Source organism: Chelonoidis abingdonii, chromosome 8 (assembly GCF_003597395.2).
Source record: "Chelonoidis abingdonii isolate Lonesome George chromosome 8, CheloAbing_2.0, whole genome shotgun sequence".
NCBI classification, from domain to species: Eukaryota; Metazoa; Chordata; order Testudines; family Testudinidae; genus Chelonoidis; species Chelonoidis abingdonii.
This window is the reverse complement of record NC_133776.1, coordinates 76,418,271-76,436,421: the sequence shown is the minus strand read 5'-3', so window position 1 is coordinate 76,436,421 and position 18,151 is coordinate 76,418,271. Positions and strand designations below refer to the sequence as shown.

General features: G+C 38.0%; 1 protein-coding gene across 1 annotated transcript in view; it reads right to left on the bottom strand.

Moving 5' to 3' along the window:
- Positions 1–18,151, bottom strand: part of POF1B (POF1B actin binding protein) — a 57,153-nt gene that overhangs the window by 7,569 nt on the left and 31,433 nt on the right. The window contains exons 5-13 of the mRNA XM_075068741.1: positions 11,483–11,613; positions 10,495–10,522; positions 9,293–9,367; positions 7,045–7,137; positions 5,929–6,042; positions 4,783–4,935; positions 4,468–4,578; positions 2,606–2,734; positions 1,970–2,046 (exon numbers count right to left, since the gene is read on the bottom strand). Coding sequence (XP_074924842.1) covers positions 1,970–2,046; positions 2,606–2,734; positions 4,468–4,578; positions 4,783–4,935; positions 5,929–6,042; positions 7,045–7,137; positions 9,293–9,367; positions 10,495–10,522; positions 11,483–11,613 — 911 coding nt within the window. The remainder of the gene's footprint in view (positions 1–1,969; positions 2,047–2,605; positions 2,735–4,467; positions 4,579–4,782; positions 4,936–5,928; positions 6,043–7,044; positions 7,138–9,292; positions 9,368–10,494; positions 10,523–11,482; positions 11,614–18,151) is intronic.

The window sequence follows — 18,151 nt, the reverse complement described above, 5'->3', positions numbered from 1 at the left end:
TTTAAACAGAGTAGCGTTCCTGAAGACGCAAGCGTCATGAACCCTTCCCGGCCATCCCACGTGGATGTTGGTGACACGGCCCTTGTGATCCACCAGTGCTTGCAGCACCACTGAAAAGTACCCCTTGCGGTTTACGTACTGGGTGCCCTGGTGCTCCAGTGCCAAGATAGGGATATGGGTTTCATCTATCGCCCCTCCCACAGTTAGTTAGGGAATCCCACTGCAGCAAAGCCATCCACTATGGCCTGCACCTTTCCCAGAGTCACAACCTTTCGTAATAGCAGCTTAATGATTGCTTTGGCTACTTGCATCACAGCAGCCCCCACAGTAGATTTGCCCACTCCAAATTGATTCCCGACTGACCAGTAGCTGTCTGGTGTTGCAAGCTTCCAGAGGGCTATTGCCACTTGCTTCTCAACTGTGAGGGCTGCTCTCATCTTAGTATTCTGGTGTTTCAGGGCAGGGGAAAGCAAATCACAAAGTTCCATGAAAGTGCCCTTACACATGTGAAAGTTTCGCAGCACTGCGAATCGTCCCAAACCTGCAAAACTATGTGGTCCCACCAGTCTGTGCTTGTTTCCCAGGCCCAAAATCGGCGTTCAAGGGCTAGAACCTGTCCCATTACTAGCAGGATCTCCAAAACGCAAGGGCCTGCGGTGTGAAAGAATTCTGTGTCCATGTCCTCATCACTCTGGTCGCCGCAATGCCATAGCCGCCTCTTCGCCTGGATTTGCAGGTCCTGGTTCAGCATAGACTGCACGACAATGCGCGAGGTGTTTACAACGTCCACGATTGCGGTCTTGATCTGAGCAGGGTCCATGCTTGCTGTGCTATGGCATTTGCACAGTTCAGCCAAGAAAAAAGGCGTGAAACGGTTGTCTGCTCCTTTCACAGAGGGAGGGGTGAGGCTGTACCCTGAACCACCCGCGACAATGTTTTTTGCCCCATCAGGCACTGGGATCTCAACCCAGAATTCCAAGGGGCAGGGGAGACTGTGGCAACTATGGGATAGCTACCCACAGTGCAATGCTCCAGAAATTGACTCTAGCCTCGGTAAATGGACGCACACCACCAAATTATTATGCTTAGTATGGCTATGTGCACTTGACTTTATACAATCTGTTTTACAAAACCGGAATAATCCCGTACTGTAGACGTACCCTTAGTCAACCTATGTTATGGTGACTTGAATGCCACTTCCACTGACTGAAGAGGGGTAGTGTCTGAGGCTAAGAGGCAGGGATTTCAGGTCCATGCAACTCCCTGCCAGGAGCCAGGGGAGGGCAGCCTCCTGGGGCTATTTGTCTCTGGCAGGGAGATCTGCACCTGGACTCCTGTCAGTTACTGTGCTCCCAACGGGGAGCAGGCTTTCTTGTGAATTTCACGGCTCCTAACTACACCAGCATAAGTCAAATGCCTATCATGGAGGTGTAATAGGACCCTTGCAGCTTATGTCAGTTTTTACACTACAGCCTTTCTCCTACCGATGCCTTATGTCAACCTCTGAAGAGCAAAATAGTAGTACATATTTTTTATCCCTAAAGCAAGCAAATCTAAAATCAGCATTCACGTAAGGATGGAGACTGCCATATGTTTTTTGCCCATAAATACACACGTTTTGAATAAGAAGTGCAATAGGATAGATTTCCAACTAAGTCTCAGAATACTGGCATTTCTCAGACATATACAACCTTCTAAGGTTTAGTTTGTCAAGTGAGAGTCAGAGGAAGGAACACACTCATTTATCTTCAGATCCTCCAAACACTTCATTAAAATGGTTAGTGGGACTATATAAAGCACATCCTCTCCAGACATTTTTCTAGAGCTTTTTCTAAACACTGTTATTAAATAAACATTTTAAAAGAGACTCTTGTAACCTGACATTTGCAGGCAACTGCTTCTGTGAAAACCAGTATAAAATGAAAATTAAAAAAAACATTTTAAAAAATAAATTGTATTGCTACATTACTTTTTTGTGATGACAGACTTTGTTACACCTGTTGATTGATTGCATGATAATCTTTCTTGCTTCAACCTGAAGAGTTCCTAGGGAAACCAAAAATAAAAATGGTAATTCTGAACTCTTCACTAAATGTTAAGTCTAAAGTCACAAGAAAACACTTAAGGTTAAACACAATGGAATAAAGTTTCTTATTCCAATAGACTGGGTCAGAGAGAGGCCTACAGGCTCCACCTAACAGTCAATGTTATTACTAGAGGCTGGGCAAAAACATACTTCTGTTTCAGGAGATACAAAGGTTGAACAGGTGGCAGAACTCCCCTCTCTATGAAGCATGCTCATAGATTCCACTTAGCATGGAAGAAAGGAAGGGACAGCTGTTAAGTATTAAAGATTCTTACAGAGGAATTTTATAGTTATAGATGGAAGAAGTGTCCTACAAACCAAAGCCTTATAGTTTACATGTAGCAGAGCAATTAAAGGAAACAGCACTACTAATCTCTTATCTTGGCAGAGCTTCTCTACCCTTCCCCCTTAAATTCTAATGATTTACACAGTTAAAATTTGAATTTTCTTATGATCTGCAACAGAGTAAGAGTTATAATAGACTTTATAAAACTGCAGGACAAATGAACACTCTCTTACCTCTTGCTGCTGTTTAATAAAAGTCTCCTTGTCTTCTAACATTGAAGTAAGTTCATGCAGCCTCATCTGGAAGTCACTGTTACTTCCATCTCTTCTTGAAATATCTTGCTGGAACTGGTTTATCTGGGACTTTAAAAAAAATAGTTATACACATGCTAAGGAATCTAAGGAAAAGAACAGTCTACATATCTTAAATAAAGTTGACCCGCAATGAACAAACAATGGAGTAGTGCCCTTTTTTTTTTTTTTTCTTTTGCTGCTTTGTGTTTCAGAAATATCTGAATTTTAATTTTGTATGTATTTTGATGGCAGGGGGCAGGGAGAAGAAAAGAAAAGGAAGAAATTCAAGTTTTTCTATGCTGTTTTTTCTGAACGATGCTACAGGCAACTGGTAGAATTCGGATAATTAAGCTTGATTGACAGGAGAAGCCAATTTTATTCATATCTTTAAAACTGTTAAGTTTGTTTTTAGTTAACACTCATTTCTCTCACACACCTGTACAGGAGAAAAGATGGCTTAGAAGATGCCGTTGGGGATCTAACTTTTAATTGTCAAAACTGTGGAACACTAAACTTGAATTACTGATGTGGTTTTTTTTTTTAAAGGAAAAGGTTGGGGAAAAAAAAAGGCTGTTCAGGGCTTTTTAATACATAATGAACCAAAAAGTCCAACTTTTTCCTCCTTTGCTGGTCACCTTTAAATTAGAATTAAGCTAATTTTATCCAGTTTGTGGATTTATTTTTTTTAATGCACTACTTTTCCCATGTTTTGCTGCTCTTTGTTTTCTGTTACTTTATAATTATTTAAGATTTGTATTATGGTAGTGTCTAGAAGCCTAGATAACAATCATGACCCTGAATAGATGAATACAGAAAGTATGGTCCTCTGTCTGTGTGACTAATCCTGGACATGACTCTGAAAATGAAGGATTTTCATCAAATAATAAAAGGATAATACACTTAAAAATCCAAATTTTATTTAAAAGTTTTAAGGTTTTATATCTGCTATTGGTACAATACCTTGGAGTACTCTAACAGAAAGAAATAAAAGGGAAAAAAGATTTGTATTTCCAGTTTGTCCACTTGGTACATTTGTCAGCACTTTAGATGTCATCCTCTTATGTTTGTGTGGATTCTCACACAGCAAGAAACTACACTAAAATAACCAGATTAATTTAAAAAAATGTTCAGGGAGACTCAAGAATAGGTCAACTTCAATTAAATGATTTTAGCTCCTTTTGGGTGCAATGGAGTGATTCCCAGTTAACATTATTACTTTAGTAGTTCATTGGTGCTTTTTTTTGTTTGGTACCAGTAGGTTTATGAAACTCAGCATGCTCTGGTAAATTCTTTTGGTTATCAATTATAGCACAAGTTAGAATGATCTCTAGGCTGGCCAAATATAAATACAGTACCCTTGGTGCAACAGAGGCTTTATAGGTACAACTTAAATCAGGATCTGTCTTATTTTTGAAAGCTGCCTTTGTGGTTAGTTTTTGCACCCCCCTCAGGATACATGAATCTTTTATTTATGCTCAACTCACAAGTCTCTAATGTGTACTAAAAATGCCAACCCAGTTTGAAGTCAGAAAAGATTCTGTAAAATCTGCTTCTGGAGAGCGAATTTTTAGTTATAAACCAAACACAATGTGAACAATAAGGCCAGGATTTCAGTGGATACAAAACAGAGACCACTATCTCTAATTTCAAACCACAGAATACCTGAAGTATGTATAGTTGGTTGGTATAAGCTTTTTCCATTTTGTAATTTTGAAAATGGAACCTGCCACTTTCCTATATCCATACTTTGCTCAGAAATCCATATATGATTATGGATGTATGTTATAAGATAACCAACATACCCTAAGATTGCGGATCTCTCTATCTTTATCCTCTCTCAGGTTGTTAATCATCTCCACGTAACGACTAGAGAGCTCATCTGTGGTGGTTTGTATCACTGGATTAGAACAGGTCTATGCAAAACAAAATTATAGCACTCTTAATTATTATACAGTTATAAGGATATAAAGTATGTATCATCAGATGAGAGAACAAGTTCTCTCTGTATTAAAATTATCTTTACAGGTCCACCTTCCTGCCGCTCTATGAATTCTAAATCTAGTGCAGCTGGATTTATGAGTGAAAAGATATTGACAGGAAAATAAAAAACCCATTACCTGCATTCTCAGGTTCTGAATCTCTTGTTCCAAGGCACGCTTGCAGTATTCCAGTTCTTTTAACCGACAGTCCTTCTCTCCCTCAGCATACCGGAGAGAGATGATCTGTTCCTCCAATGAACGACACTTTGAAGCACTGTCTCTGAGTCCTTGCTATGAAAGCAGCAGACTAAAAATTCTTAGATATGGTCGGTGAGGATTGTCTGTGAGCAAAGCTCAGTTTTGAGTATACAATTACTTATGGGGAGCCATTTTTTAACTTATTGTCCTACATAACGTTATTCATAGCTGATTCATATCAGCTGGAAAGCCGGATGTGGGAAGATGCTGCACATGTTTAACTTTTGTTAAATTAATGAGAATTAAAGGCAGTCAGCATCTCCCTGCGCCAGGTCTTTAGTGTATAAACGGTATCCAGTGTCCGTGTAAGCATATATGGAAAGAGGTTGGGCATTCTAGGAGGTAGGCCAAATTCACTCTAGAAGAAGCTATGAAACTTAGCACTGGAATTTTCAAGCGAGGAAGTTCTTCAAAATCACTAGTTTTGGACAAAATTCCCTACCCCCAAAAGACTTCCCAATGTTTATTTGATATAGTGGGCTAAATTCTTAATTGGCTTTCACAGGCGGACAACAACTTCAATTGTACATGGAGCATTACTAAAAAAATTGTAAACAAATTACTAGCAGATTCAACGTATTGCTTCTGCTAGAATGGCTATGAATTATGATATTTTTGGCAATTACCATATCCTACACAGAACACATTTCCAGATCTCAAAACACACACAAATATATTTTTAAAAATTAAAAGTAGAAAAAATAATTTGGATCCATATTAAGGCTCCATAACATGGGAAGCACAGCATGTGGGGCTTTAGGATAAATGAGAATTGGACCCTTTATTTTCCTAGCCAGAATCCTATGTGTTAGATGCCTGAACATCTCCAGTAACAGTACTGTATAAAGTTGTTCAGAACAACACATTCACATGTTACAGAGAATGCTGATCTCTAACTTACCTCCTTTTTGTTGGAAGCTGTTATACCAAGAATAGATTTGTGAAAGTTGTTCATAGAGCTCAGTATTTATTCTAAGTGTGAATTCTTGGATAGTAAATTTGTTCAAAATAAATATATGAATGTACCTGCTGTTGGCGATTATTCTCTCTCACAGATGCCAACAGTGTTTCATACTCCTTCACCTGAGATTCTTTAAAAGCCAGATCTTTCTCTAGTAACATCTTGTCAGTTTCCAATTTCTGTGAGACAAAAGTACTTGTTATGAATAGCTTCTAGAATTTGTCAGTATAAATAAGAAAATGTTCCCCTTATTTTTAAAAGAAATAGACGAATTAAAATAAATTATCAGCTCATCATAAAGTCAAACTAAATGAAACAAACCCCCGGATGTGTACTTAATTCTGTATCTGTTTTGTTGGATATACTTTCAATATTATTCTTGATTTGTTTGCTCTGTTACAATACTGCACAGTTAGCCCAAAGTGTCCATGGTTACATTATTTTTTATATAGATTCTCATCTCATGATAGTAGTGCATTAAACAACATGACTAACATCTGTCACATGTGTTCTCTCATCCTTCCCCTAGAGGCAGAAGTGTGTGCGGTGGAGTATTTTGGATTTTTTTAATACATGTTAGAGAAGGCAAGATCAAAAAAATGCACCTTTCACTTAGAGTGGAAGGTGGTGAGGTTTGAGATGGTCCTTTGTTCCTTTTGAAGTTCATTCCTTGGTCTTTGGCCAGCCCCTGGGAAAGCTCTGGCTTCTGTCTCATTCTGTTCAACAGAATACTTAGGTTCTGTTTTTTGTATTTCTGTTCTTTATCATTTTACATGTGGTCAAGTTAAGCACCATCAAGTATGGGTAGATATAAATCACAGTATATATAGGTTTATTATTTTTCTGTCCTGTCTTCCTATGCTATTCACATCGTCCTGATATCAAAGTATCCTTCATCAAAACAGGCAATTACCAATACAGCTAATTATTAAGGGAAAGTCATCATGCAACAGTGGTAACTGCAGTGGAGTTTGCTGCTGGGACAAGATACTAGTCTAGTCTAAATTTTTCTTTATGGACTAAAGCTGATTCTTGCAAATACTTCAAACAATGTAATGTAACAAGCTCAGATCTGTGTTATGCAGGAGGTCAGACTAGATGATCATAATGGTCCCTTCTGGCCTTCAAATCAACCAACAAAAGAGATTAGGCAACGGAATCCAAATTTTGCAATGACCTACCCCTAAGTCATCTTGTAGATGGCAAAGCTCCTCTCGCAAACTACCAAAAGTGGAAAGTACAAGTCGCAGTGATTTATCGGATGTCACTCTCATCTAGAAAAAAGAAAAGGATTGGTTTCAGCTTCTTTGTGGGATATAATCTTTGACAATAACTAACAACAACAAGAACAGTAAAACTGATTGTCTTTAGTTTAACGGTATGGGATTTATTGCAAATCTGTTTAGAGATGCATGTTGGATAGCTGCAGAGTAATGTAATTTCCAAGTTTGCAATTAAATAAATCTAGAAAACAGATTTGCAAGAGCTACTAATGTCACTAGTACTTTGAAATCTAAATCCATGTCTACAAGGATGAGACTTTTTCATTCACTAAAAACAACACTATCTGTCAGTTACACAAAATTATTTAGATTACTGCCTCAATACAGGACAAAATAAACATTCCAACTAAAAAAGAACAAGAGAAATAAAGAAGAGTTTCATATATGCACACAGTGGGAAGGGAAAAATAACACTATTTCCGATTTTCAGCTGTATGGTGAATTTAGAGCATTCAGAATTTGAGCAATTACAAAAAAAACACATTAGTCATCACTCTTGGGAAAGCACACACCAGTGATTCATCTTCTTTGAGATACGCCAAACTAAGCTTTCACCCCAAGGACAAAAACCATTAGATAAGAACACCAGCTCCTCCCTCTAGTGTGGAAAAGCAAAACAGATTTAAAAGGAGTCAGCTATCTGTAAAAAGAGACACAGTAGTGCTTAGTAATGCCATATTGGTGGTGGTCTTTTTTAATTGTTAATACACTCAAGTGGCAGTGCTCTGGGCATGTTCATATTAAAACTATACGTATTGCAGTATGTCATGGTGCAACAAGTCTGTTTTAAAGTTATGGTGAAGAATCAAATTGTTTTCCTTGAAAGGATACAAAAACCATTCTACTTACTGGTAGGATCAGTGACTCTTGGGATTATCACTGAAGGCTTGGTATTTATATAGTAAAGTTTGTAATCTGGTCTTTTTCATGTCTGGATCAAAATGGATCATGTTTCCCTGTCTACTTTATTTTTCTTATTATACACAGCACTTTTGAAAGCTGCTTTCACAGGATTCCCAACATCTCTTCTTAGTTCATATTAATAAAAAAGTGTTTTGTAACGTGTAAGATTAACGCTAGCAATTTTAATTGAAAGAAATACCTTTGCGTAAAATAAAAATCAGGATGGGCTTTTATTTTGACTACAGGTATCAAAATAGTATTTAAAGTAGCAGCCACGAGCACATGGTACCTCCCACATCACTCCACCTGCTGCCCCTGCAGTGGCTATCACTAGAAGGGGGCTTCAAACATAACATTTATACTACAATTCCTCAGCAATCCCACGTGAATTAAGCTGGAATTCCAGTTCTGACCAAGCACATTTCACAAGTGGCCAGAAAAGCATACTACTAAAATGTATAAAGGATGAGAAAGAAAATACTGAGAATATTTCGCCATTATGTAAAGATACTAAGCCTTCATTTGGAACCTTGAGTTCTTTTTCTGATCACCGCATATCCAGAAACATCTGGCTAAAGGAATCCAAAGATGAGTGACAAAGAGAGAGACTGGGACTGTTAGAAGAAATTACTAAGAGAGAACATGATAGAGGTATACAAAAAGGCGAGGCACACTTTATATTAAGATTCACTTACAAATGGTTTATAAAATGTTAAGTTATTAATAGATGTCATAAGCATGAGTAGCACGTGTTATAGATTGTCATCAGATGATGTTATAGATGGTTACAAAACATGATTGTAAGCAATCAATAAGATCTACTGAACTATAACAATTAACAATTTAATAAAATACCCACTAATCACTTCTTAATATAAAATATGACCAAATAAGGAAAAGTACAGACAAGGTAATCCAGATGCTCCTATTTAATCCGTCCTTATAAGGCAAGGAGACTTCCAATGAAACTGAAAGGCAAGAGATTTAAAACGGATAAGAGGAAATGTGAATAATGTAAAAAAAGCAATTAGTCTGTGGAAATGACTGCCACAAGACAGCAAGGCCAAACCCCTAGGAGGATTCAAAAAAGGATTAGATGTTTATAGGAATAACATTCATAGTTACATTAGATAGAATAAAAATGTGTAAGACATCTGTGCTTCCAGGTGTAAGGCAAACATTAACTGCCTCAAATTAACTATGTTTTTTGTAGATTTGCAAGTAATATTTTCTATTTGCATACCTGCAGGAGATAGCGAATTTGCTGCTTTGTCAACTCTGACAGTCCTTTGGGAATCAAACCTTCAATGTCTTCTACCTAATAATGAAGATAGAAAAACAAACCAATTTGTTGGCTTTGACATCTTAAATAAGAATTCTTTCTGTATACCACAACAGGATCTCTTTATTAAATTACTCTACTGCTTGGAAAACACGAGAAAGACAGAAAACTCTGAGAAATGGCATGCACACAGATAAGGTTATATCCAGAAAACTTCCAAAATTTATATCTTATATTGTATATAAAGCTAATTTAGTTGGAGACACATTAGTTTGAAGCATATTTATTTTTTGTTGATGAATAAGCAAAAAGAGTGTCTTTTAAAATGTGTATTATTTTAGAAATAACAAACAATTATTTTCCTATCCTGAAGAAATAAAAGTTACACTGAGTTGCAGCTACACTAGCGTGTGATGTGATCTGATCAAATCAAATCCTACATGCTAGGTATGTGAAGACTTGGTCAGTAAGTCGATGGAGACTAGAATGACCTACATGGTGCAGGACATGCTATACCTGATTTAGTAAGTGTCACTCTTTCCACCAAGTTCTTACTGAACTACAATTTCTGCCCCTGATCCACTTGGCCAAATTCCAACAGAATCATAGCAGTTAAAGATTGTAACTCACTAATCTGTCTGTTTGCATTTGTCAGTCTAAATTCACTTTAAGTTTCATTTGGAGACAATATTATACTTCACTTCCTGTGGAGAAAGGCTGTGCAGTGTTGTTAAAAACCGCTGCTGCATTTGTGGGAGGGTGAAAGTGATATATGATTTAGTGGTTACAGTAGGAAGCTTTTTAAGTGACACACATCTTATCCAAGTTTTTACACATCTTGTCAGTTTTACAGGCAAACACGCAGGAAAAAAGTTTTAACGTTTGCCCCTCACAAGCTGCTAAATAATGGTACAAATTATTTAAATGTACATGTTTAAAAACATATTTAAAACCATATTGCTATAGATATATTTAAGAATCCTACTGTTTACTAGGAGTGCACAACTATCGAAGATTGTCCTCCTGACATTACAGATTGGGCTAGATCCTCAGCTGGGGTGAACTGGCATAATTTCATGGAGTTCAAAACTGAGAATCTGCCCCATTGTTATCACTAACAAATAGTTAGTGACCATTTGGACTGGATTGCTCCGAGTGCTTACTTGACTTGTAGATTCATTGTCCTGTGTCCTGTAAAACACACACACAAAAATGACAGATTAACAGCATGTCTCTTGCTGATCTGAAAGGAATGAAAAAAACCGCCCAATCCTGAGAAGAAATATGGGGCAGGCTTTTGCTCTCCACATTTTTAATTTAGGGATCAGAACAAAGAAGGGTTATCGTCAGCCCAACTGGCCTCTTATTTTCCCAAGCAACATCAGACAGCCATTACAATTGCTCTAAGCACTGTCAATGCCTTAACCAGTACCTGGATGAGTTAATTCCTCAGTATTATTAAAATCTTACTATTTTCTACAGACTGGAACAAATTCATTCCTGGAGAACCTTCACTGCTTGATCAGGAGGCAGATATGGCCCAATGCGTCCAAGGAAAGAAGTGGTGGGGAGGAGAAGAATGAGGAATTTTATAAAAACTTGTAGTTTGTTTTGAAGATAGCTGCAGCCTGAGGATTCAGTATCAAATTATTCTTTCAGAAGTGGTTTATAATACATATAGAAAGCTTAATTTGCCTACAGATGCTGTGCATTATGGTGCACATAACCTTCTCTGAATCCAGAACATGCCACTTAACATTGGCATCAGAGTAGTTTCCTTCTTTGCATCTTCAGGCGAGTACAATAATGTAACTGTGTCTTAAAGCAAAACGTCACGGCGTGCAGTATATTCACTTCAGTATGCACTATGTGCTGTCTAAATGATCTTGACAAGGGAGATACATAGCACTTTAACTCCAGTAAAGTGCCCTGACCATTAGTCATACACTTTGAAATACACTCACTGCATTCAATAAAATAGCATGGCTTCTGACATCTTGAAACACTTAAGGAGCTAAGTTATTATGCACCACACTGTATGAACTTTAGCTGTCTGCAGAATGCAGCTCAAACAAACAGCACTGTTTTCTCTAATCATAGTATGAGTTCCTGAGATTCCTAGAACACCACAATGAGGGGAGTCTACAATACCTTCTTCCTATCTTTTCCACATGCTGCAGTAAACAGCTGTACAGGTCATTGCTCTTGCGGTTCACTTCAGCAAGTAGCTCGCCAAAATATCTGGAGTCCAGCTGCCCATTAGTTTCTTGAAGACTGTGTACCTGGAGGGGAAAACAATGTTATCAAGGTTAACAAGAAAGACTTTGCTTTTTTGAAAGTGACAACCAGGGGAATGTAACCCAGAGATGCAGTTAGAGAGCGGTTGGACTGGGGGTCCCACCCAAAGAAGAGCTGGGCCTGTGACTTGAAAGGGGTAAACTTAGGGGACTGAAAAAAAGTGTCTCAGAAGAGGACCCAAGGACCATGGCAGAGGGAGGAGGAAGTAATCTGACCAATTTCCCCCTAGTTGGCAGCTCTGGATCCGTAAAGAAGCAGACAGCAGTGAGATTTCAACTTAGGCATGCAGTGTCTTTAAGGAGCTTTACTAGCATACAACAAATCCTTTTACTGCTTAGCTATCTAGCTAACAGCATATGGCCCAGCATTCTCCCCAAGGCACTTCCCACAGGCACTCTGAAAAGGCAGCACAGACACCCCGCTTCTGGGAAGATGGGCTTGAATGGCTGCATAAAGCTGAAGTTGGCTTTAAGCAGCTGTTTCTAGAAGGAAGAATCCCCACAAAATACAAGGCAGGCTCTGTAATCGTGGAATTTGGAAGATATACTCGGGATGGGATTCATAAGAGGGACTCAGGCTAAGCATTACAGCAAATAAAGTTTTAGGTGCGCTGCTGCTAAGTGGCATTCACAACCCCAAAGACAGGCACCTAGGCTCTGGAGACAGGTGTGTTTTGTGTTGTGCTTGATCCGATCAATAGGCTCTAAGGCTGCCTCTGAGGATGTCTACCAGTTTTAGGGTGACCAGATTTCACAATTTTATAGGGACAGTCCTGATATTCAGGGCTTTATCTTATACAGGTGCCTATTACCGGCCATCCCGATTTTTCACACTTGCTGTCTGGTCACCTTAACCAGTTTGTGCCCCACAGGTGAAAACATCTGGGGAATGCCTATGGTGAACCCTGCTTGGAGCTGCTCAGTGGTGTCAGGACCGAGAAAACCAAGCAGATGCCTAACAGCAGAAATTTAGGGGCCTAGCAGATTTTACCCATGGAAACATAAGCACCTACAGGGATAGGTGGCAGCTGCATGGGAATGTTGAGAATCTGAATTTTGGACTTAGATGCCTAAGTCCCCTGGAGGAATCCCCCTTTCAGGACCTCCACACACTATGCAGCCACAGACAATTCAAGTTAAACAGCCCAGTGGAAGTAGGGGAGAGAAAAAATATTGGAAAAAGTATTTTCAGCATTCGTTTGGGGCAGGGGAAACCACACCAAAAAACCCTCACTGCATGAATTAAAAAAATGAAAAAACTGTTGATAACTTCCAGATTTTCTTAATGATTTTTGCTTCCACTGTATTGTGTACGGAAATGTCTTACAAGTATCCATAGCTACACTAATTCAAATCATGCAATCTAACACACACATGGACATTCTAGAATATATGCTTTAAGGATTATAGGCTTTGGACTCATCATCAAGCAAATTTAAACTGCAATTTAGATGGAGAACGACAGAACCAGAATCTCAAATAAGATCTCTTATTCCATCACTGTGGTTTACAATACACTTCTAATCTGGAGAAAGAGGAAACCAGTGGTGCTAAAGTATTAAAGGAGGTGGAGAAGTAGAACAAAAGGAAGGATCCACCAAAGTAAGCTCTAAACAACAAACAAGGAAACAACAGAACACAAACGATATACAACAGATCAGAACACTCTCTAAGAGCGCAAAGGAACAAGAGTTCTGACTCAGGCCATGCGACAGTAAGAAGGAACTGAAGAGGTGTTGACCCGCACGGCCTATTATAACCTCAGCTGGGAGTACAAAGGAGACACACATGCCGCTCAGTGGACACTGCTAAGAAAACATAGCGGGAATGCGCACCCATGATTGGAATACTTATAGGGACCCACCATTCGAAGAACCACCTCCTTTTCTTTATTGCAGAATTTAGTAAACATTACTACAGTCACTTAGACTGAGGCTGTTTTCCATAGACATCTTTCATTTATTCTGTGGCGCAATTAAATAGCCTTTTTGACTGCAGCAGCACTGCAAAAGCAGTCTTTATGGAATGCTGAGGTATCATTCAACTATGTCTTCCTAAGCACAAATGGAATGTGTCTCAACCTCAGAGATGCGGGTTTCTTTTTACAGACACACAGATATTAACCTTAAGGTGCTATGAAAAAATTTCTTCTCTAACTTTTCCAAAATTCTCCATAGGTTCTGATTTCACTCATTACAATTGGCATGCTCCTATTTAACTCTATATACGAAAGCACAGCACACTGAAAGGGAAATGGGACGATCTGGAGGAGCAGGAGTGAAGGCACTAGTGGCTAGAGACAGGTAACTTCTCTCTAAAACTGTAGATTAACAAGCAAGGGTTAACTTTCATTACTGTCCTAAAGACCTGGGTTTCATTTCCTGTATAATTCTACGGAATATATGAGTCACCAGTGTAAACATCTGCCTTTTAAGTTTGCCTCCCTCCCCTTGTTTTATCTGTTCCACACATCTTTGTCATGTTCCCTGCTCTTACATAATTTGTACTTTTTTTTCTACTCACCTTGAAGTTGCCTGAGCCACTTATCTGTTCTTGAAGTGCTAATGCTGACTACGCTCAAAGATTATCACCACATGATAAAACTATTATGTAATAGATCATTAAAACTAATTTTAATAAATACAAAAATATGTTAAAATCAGTTTAAACTGGACATTTAAAATGAAATCAGTGAAGGAGATTAAGAATGCAGGGAGTCACTCTGTCCTTACTTCCTTAAATTCAGCCTTGGAATTATAAGCATCTCAGAACAGAGAGTACTCTTACAACTCAGAAGGTAATAAAATGTCTTGCCACACAACAGGCGTCGGTCTACTTAAGAAGCCCTGGAGAACATTCAAACAAGGACTATTGCTCTTTTTTGTTTACAGTAAAATGAATTAGAATATACTGACCATGTGTGACTAAGACTGTGGTACATTTTTAGGCTCTAAAAGTGAAATTTGAATTAAAAATTGCTGAATGTTAGTTCTCCTTTCTTAAAACCAAGTAAGATCTCTATTGGATCACTACTAGAACTATCTTGCCTTTTCCTTTTGTGGCTAGTTATCTCTTCTCATTTCAGCTTTCTATTAACTACAGCTCAAAAATCACACAAAGACAATCTGAGAATTTAACACCTATGCTGCATCAATGAATTGATTATGTTGAATCAAGATGTAGAATATTGCATTAGAACTCCCTGAGCCCTGCCAGTGACGATACAGAAGCAGGAAGCCTGCCAAACAATCAGTAGGGCCACTGGACGATAAAGGTGCTAAAGGAGCACTCAAGGAAGACAAGGCCATTGTGGAGAAGCTAAATGAATTCTTTGCATCTGTCTTCACTGCAAAGGATGGAAGGGAGATTCCCACACCATGTCATTCTTTTTGGTAACAAATCTGAGGAACTGTCCCAGATGGGGATGTCAATGGAGGAGGTTTTGGAACAAATTGATAAATCAGTAATAAGTCACTCGGACGAGATGATATTCACCAAAGAGTTATGAAGGAACTCAAATATAAAATTACAGAACTACTAACTGTGGTTCAGCCCGTGTACCAGATGCCTGGAGAATAGCAAATGTAATGCTGATCTTTTAAAAAGGCTCCAGCAGCGATCCTGGCAAGTACAGATTGGTATGCCTAACTTCAATACCAGGCAAACTGGCTGAAACTATAGTAAAGAAGAGAATTATCAGACACATAGATGAACATGATACGCTGGGGGAAGAGTCAACACAGCTTTTGTAAAGGGAAATCATACCTGGCCAAGCTAGTAGATTCTTTGAGGGGGACAACAAATGTGGACAAGGATGACATAATGGATATATATTGTACTTGGATTTTCAGAAAGCCTTTGACAAGGTCCCACCAAAGGCTCTTAAGCAAGGTAAGCTGTCATGGGATAACAGGGAAGGTCCTTTCATGGATCAGTAACCGATTAAAAGATAGAAAACAAAGGATAAGAATAAATGGTCAGTTTTCACAGTGGAGAGAGGTAAATAGTGGTGTTCCCCAAGGATGAGTACTGGGACCCATGGTGTTCAACATACTCACAAATGATCTGGAAAAAGGGGTAAACAGTGAGGTGGCAAAGTTTGCAGATGATACAAAATTACTTGATATAGATAAATCCAAAGCTGACTGCAAGGAGTTACAAAGGGATCTCACAAAATTTGGTGATTGGGCAACAAAATGGCAAATGAAAGTTAGTGCTGATAAATGCAAAGTAATACACATTGGAAAATATAATCCCAATTATACATATGAAATAAGGGGGTCTAACCACTCAAGAAAGATCCGTTTCTCTAGATAGTGCTCTGAAAACATCGGCTCAATGTGCAACAGTTGTCTGAAAAAGGTGGAGTTTGGGTAAGACCGAGAGCCAGTATTTACACTGGTTTATACTAGTATTGGCTTTTACTGATTTTTCTCTGATTACTGTTGTATGTTGCTATGTTTTCTTTGTAACCTTTGCTCAATTACAGTTCTTATGGTAGAACTCTGCAATGGCCAAATCCTGGTCATATTAAAATCAGCTGGTGCTTTGCCACTAATTTTAGTGGGATAAGGATTTGGGTATAAATGAATAAAATGTAATGTACTTTGCCTGTTGGGTGTTTAAACTAGTTAATTGAGCTGCAGCTCAATGTTTTATTCTCGTTTAACAATTATAGAGACGTTAAGCAAAGTATTTTGAAAGCACAGAGTCCAGTCCTGTAAGATGAATAGCAGTTCAGGGCCCAATCCTGTAGCTCTTACTGAACTGAGTACTGACAATATCCTCAGTGGAATTATTAATATGAATACAGATTTCATAATCAAGTCCATAACTGTTCAGTGAGATTTTTTTTTTAAACATACACACACTATTATGTTGCATATTTTTACAAGCCATGAGCCAAATCCTGCTGGTCTTAACTCATGCAAGTAGTTCCATTAACTTCAATGGAAGTTAGAAGTGTAGAATTATACACGTTTCCTGTTGTATCAATGTATACCCAATATGCTTATTTAAAACAGAAACATGGGAATATATCCGAGGAGCTAACATTCAAGGCTAAACAACAGCTCAGTTTGTGATTTGATCCTGGTTTGTGTCAAAAATACAAGATAATGTTCTAAAATATAACAGAAAAAGAAATAATTTAGTCCTGAAATGTTAATAAAAAATTAAGATTTAAATTTAAATAATAAAACTACTATTATCAGACCTAAATGCAACACTCTTATTTATAAATTGATGGTTCATCTCTTAAGAGCATATTTTTTTTACGTTATATTGGTATATCTTGGGAAAATAATTCCAAATATTTCTAGTATGAAACACAGATGTCTCAAAAGTTGTTTAATTCCTTCTCTTTGCTCTGGGGTATAATAAATAAAGTATATCATGCTAATTCAAGAGTAAACAGAATATGATCTCTATTAAAACCATTGGCATTTTAAAGAGGTACGAGATATTATATTAAAAAAAGTAATTACACCTCTACCTCGATATAACGCAACCCGATATAACACGAATTTGGATATAACACAGTAAAGCAGTGCTCCGGGGGGGACAGGGCTGCGCACTCCGGTGTGTCAAAGCAAGTTCGATATAACGCGGTTTCAGCTATAACGCGGTAAGATTTTTTGGCTCCCAAGGTCAGCGTTATATCGAGGTAGAGGTGTACTATACAAATATGCCAACTAAGTCATAGAATATAATAGTGTACACTCCTCCACACTGAATTTTAAATGACAGAAACTTCTTCAGTACTTTCTGGAAGGAAGCAAAACAAATACTCTCAAAATGAGTACTATACCTTCATTTTAAAAAAGAACATGAAAAGGAAGAAGTGTTCCAGCTACGGAGACCACTCCCACTTCTGTAATGTTCTATTATCTTGTACTGTCAAATGTTTTTAGATGCTATATTTTTGGGGACAGGAACTGCTACATATATCATCCAGTAGGATCTCGTAAGAGATTAAAATCTTGCAGGCAGCCCAAAATAACCTCCATTATTTCTCAAAAAAGGAAATGTGATACACAATGCTAAAATAATCGTAGAGGAAGTTCTAGAATTTATTAACTCCTTAATTACATTGGAAGAGCCTGTTTAACATAGTAAGTTTATTACATGGTAATTTTTGCTACTAAATAAACAATTCAGTATATTTCCACATTCATTTGACAATTTATTGGTAAGTGCAGACAGAAAGTAATCCTGATAGCGCACTATAAATATGGCTCCTTTGTGGAGGACTTCTGACTGTTTCAGAAGCTGAGAATGAATTAACTTCTTGTTTATTCCTTTAGGCAAAATATTGATTTTGGGAGTATGATTGCATGACTGGTTAAAACCCCCAAAAAATAAACAGTGACTAAACCAACGAGTCAAACTTTGAGACACCTAAGTTGCAGTGGAAGAATGATCAATTAATAGATGAAAGATCTGATTTACACAGAACTTAATAAAGACATTTGTTTGGGAGTAATGTGATTTAAGGAGTGAAATATATATTATGAACAAAAGA